At 42.8% G+C, this 3,885-nt stretch overlaps 1 protein-coding gene across 1 annotated transcript in view; it reads left to right on the top strand.

The window, feature by feature from the left end:
* NEDD4 (NEDD4 E3 ubiquitin protein ligase) overlaps positions 1-2,819 on the top strand; it is an 84,563-nt gene extending 81,744 nt beyond the window's left edge. Inside the window, exons 21-22 of the mRNA XM_004709442.2 lie at positions 776-848; positions 1,583-2,819. Coding sequence (XP_004709499.1) covers positions 776-848; positions 1,583-1,685 — 176 coding nt within the window. The 3' untranslated portion in view covers positions 1,686-2,819. The remainder of the gene's footprint in view (positions 1-775; positions 849-1,582) is intronic.
* Positions 2,820-3,885: the final 1,066 nt, after the last annotated feature.

Genomic DNA, 3,885 nt, shown 5'->3' with positions numbered 1-3,885 from the left:
GTTATGCAATCTTTTCAGAACCTCTAAATGGAAAACTTGATTAACAGTCTGACCTGGTGGAACGAACTATCCCCCTCACATTAAAAAAAAAAAAAATGAGCATCAGGTTTTGAGGGGTGCCCCTTCATGGTTATTAGCTAACGTCCAGCCAGTGGATTTCAACTCGTGGCAGCCCTGTGTGTGCAGACTGGACCAGCCCCCTAGGATTTGCATAGTGGCAGCCTTCCCACAGGAGACCTCCGGGCCTTTCTCGTGAGGCACATCTGCATGGCATTAGATTGCGAGCCTGTCGGCTCAGAGTTGAGTGCTTCACTGTTTGCGCCACCCGGGACTCCTGTATTACTTATGGAAATAGAACAACGTCAAAGCTATTTTCAGTGAAACTTGAATAAGAAAGAGAATGCAAATTTTCTCCATGTCCTTGCAAAGGCAACAGAATATGGAATACAATCACGGGCCTCTAGACACCAGCAAAACCATCGTCAGACCTGCTGCCCACAGAGCGGCGCTGTGCTAAGCGTGGACCGGCAGAAGGCGAACCCTCATTCTAAGGCTGCGCGATGATGCCAACAGACACAGGGCATGCATCATTCATTTTTCTTTTTTAAGAGTTTTATTGGCACTTAATCACACAAGTTAATACATCCTTTCTTTTGAGCTTAAAGAACCAAATTAGTTTCCTACATAGGTAAAGTCTGTAGTAGAAAAAGCGAGTTTTGAAGTGCTGGGGATTCCTTAGAGAACAAATGACACTAGAGTAACTTCTTTCTCGTAGGCTCCAACGGACCACAGTCTTTCACGGTTGAGCAGTGGGGTACCCCGGAAAAGCTGCCAAGAGCGCACACCTGGTAAGCAGTGGCTAACAGTTGACCCAGGTGCAGAGGAGGCCAAGTGCGGGTCCCTCCGTGCCGTGGCCGTGGCAGCCGTGGCCGTGGCAGCCGTGGAGGAGAAAGCGGAGTCGGCCACACTCACTCGGGAACACACCTGTCTGTACTAGTTCGACGTCCTAAAATCCGGGTAGCCAGATGTTAGAGGAAACCAAAAGCAAACGCGCTGCCATCAAGTCGTTCAGACTCACAGGAGCCCTGGTTCAGATTCATAGGAAACCCTGGTGGCATTGGGCTGCTAACCACAACATCAGTGGTTCAAAACCACCAGCGGTTCCTCAAGAGAAAGATGAGGCTTTTCACTCCCGTAAAGATTTACAGCCTCAGAATGCCGCAGGGGCAGTTCTACCCTGTCGAACAGGATCACTATGAGATGAGATGGTGGAGAGGCCCATGTAAATTGTTGATCAGAGGTTGCCTACAGAGCATGAGTGTGGGGCCTTTCCAAGGGGAGCTGAAACATTCGCTTTTATAAGTTAAAATAGCAGTAACTCAGCCAGTTGGAGGCAAGAAAATCCCACTCAACAATCATGGCAACGATCCCTGTGTAGAGTCCAGTGCTAACCCTTTCTTCTACCCCCGGTGGTAAACTGTCTGGTAGGTTGTTAGAATACAGCCTCACCACGAGTATCAGCTATACTGTATTGACTGTGGCCTTGCAGTGTCTCCTGACAGATTTCTTTCTATTCTTTCAGCTTTAATCGCCTGGACTTGCCACCGTATGAATCATTTGAAGAGTTATGGGATAAACTGCAGCTGGCGATTGAGAATACTCAGGGTTTTGATGGGGTTGATTAGATTACAAATGACAGTCTACAATAGTGCGCTGACGCAATACTTTATACACCGACTCTTGGCTTAAATTACCCAGGAAACTACTAAAAACTTGGCCATTGATCAAGTATCTTCTCAGACACTTGAGACAACCATCGATAAATAAGCATTAGGAGCCATGCTATGACAACTATTAGTTCAATCACTTACGAAGGTATTTGCGTTGGCCCGGTTGTTTCCTTTTATCTTTTGAGTTCACACGCCAGGGCCTTGTCCTGTGTGCCTGAAGTAGTGAGTTGTGTTCTCAACACTTACCTCTTTTACAGTATTTTCAAGGCAGTTCTTTCTTAAACTACTGAAATTATCACTGTGAAATATTTGTGACAAGTGTTGTGTGTGAAAAGTCGGATGCTCTTTGAGGAGGAAGACTGACTGTTGGGGGAGAGTAATTTAATATTGAGTAAATGACAATATACCTAGTGCTGCTTGAAGCCACTTATCATTGTGTAGACTCGCCTAATGCACCTTACTGCCCAGGTATTCGGGAAAACCTTGTCAAGTGTGTTACCTATATCTTTAGTCAACTGACTCACTTTCAAAAAAAATTCTTTTTGTTTACTTCTTCATCTTAAAAGTATTTGTCTTTGGTTAATAACCCGTTTTGATCAGTGAGGTGATTCACAAGGCAGGTGAAGCAAATTCAAAACTGCAGTGAGTTGAAAGTATTAAAGCCTTTCTCTGGCCTTATATAGGCTCAATGGAAGAGCCATCACGTTTTTAACGTTTCCTTGTGGATCGAAGAATTCCTTCTTCCAAAATTAGACGAAATCTCACAAAACAGTATTTCTAAGTATGCTTTAAAGAGTTGCGCGTAATGTACAGTACTTGCCCTGACAAGTCATTCTTATACTTGCACAGTCACGTAGTCAATATATGTTTACAGGATTTATTACGTTTACAGATGAAGCCCATTTCTGTAGTTGCTTTTTTATATTTTTATTACTTCACTCTAGTAAAAAGAAAAGTTAAAAACAACCAAAGAGTAGCTATAATGCGTAATTTGTATGGAATTTATTACCATGTTTCTTATGATTTGTAAAAATACTGTTTACTGTGGAAATGATATTTTACTATCAATCAAAAACTCTAGCAAAATGCTTCTGGTAGAAAAAAAAAAAAAATGCTTCTGGTAGAATCTAATTTCAGCCAATCTGATAAACCTAGAAACCATACTTCCTGCCCAACACTGGGTCGGCCGCCGGGCATAGAGGGGTCCGCTTCAGAGAAATCTTGCTGGGCCCTTATCCTCCTGAGCTTAGAGGATGTAGAAGTGAATTTGTAGCCTATGAAGAGTAAGTGTGAGCAGATAAAGGCAAATGGGAAAGTGTTACAGGTTCCAGTGCACCTACAAAGATAAAAATTGTGCCAAGTCTGTATTTATTTCTCGTTGGGTTTTTTTGATGGTAGCAGTGTTTGAGAGTTTTATATCTGCCACTTACCATGCATTTAACAAGTTACTGTTCTAAGACTCAGTTTCGTCATTGGTAAAGTGGGAATTCACAACAGGGAGGACAGGGTGGACAGGTTTAGCAAAAACAAAACAGAAATGAAAGGAAGTATATTTCAAATGGGGCTTTTTAAAAATACTAAAAAGAAGTATGCTAGACTGTAACAGATGTGGACGTGTGCAGGTCTCCTGTATTTTGTTATATAATCCTATGCAAGGCTTATGGTTATGATAACGCATGTAAAAGCCTTAATGCAGTCTTAGCACTTGGTTAGCACTCAAAAATACCATTGTTTATGAAGTTTTGGATCTAAGTCCCCATTACAAGTCCCCCCCTACCCACAAACATACTGGCTTCAGTGTCCGTATACAGTCCCAGTCCAAGAATAGTTCAGGCTTGTAGGAATGCTCTCCAGTTCACACAAGGCTTTCCAAGCCTGGAGGAAATCTCCAGCGGTTCGGGTTGTACGGAACACGGGGTAACCCTCGCCTCTCCAAACCATCGCCGCCTTATTTCTGGTTTTATACCTACGCTGAAATAATTATCTGGGTAGAGAATGCTCTTGAAAAAAATAATTAAACCTGCTTCCTACGATGATATCTTAGTGATTGAGAAATGTATTTTAAAAGCGTGTTATGAGTCTTAATGGCACACACTAGGGGAGCTGTAAAAGGCCCTTCTGTCTATTGGTTTAAGCTGGCTGATAGATTCCTATC

The sequence above is a fragment of the Echinops telfairi genome, unplaced genomic scaffold, assembly GCF_000313985.2.
Source record: "Echinops telfairi isolate 266 unplaced genomic scaffold, ASM31398v2 ScPeMD7_8;HRSCAF=38, whole genome shotgun sequence".
Classification (NCBI taxonomy): Eukaryota; Metazoa; Chordata; class Mammalia; order Afrosoricida; family Tenrecidae; genus Echinops; species Echinops telfairi.
Note: the sequence above shows the minus strand (reverse complement) of the source record. Positions and strands in the feature narration are given on the sequence as shown.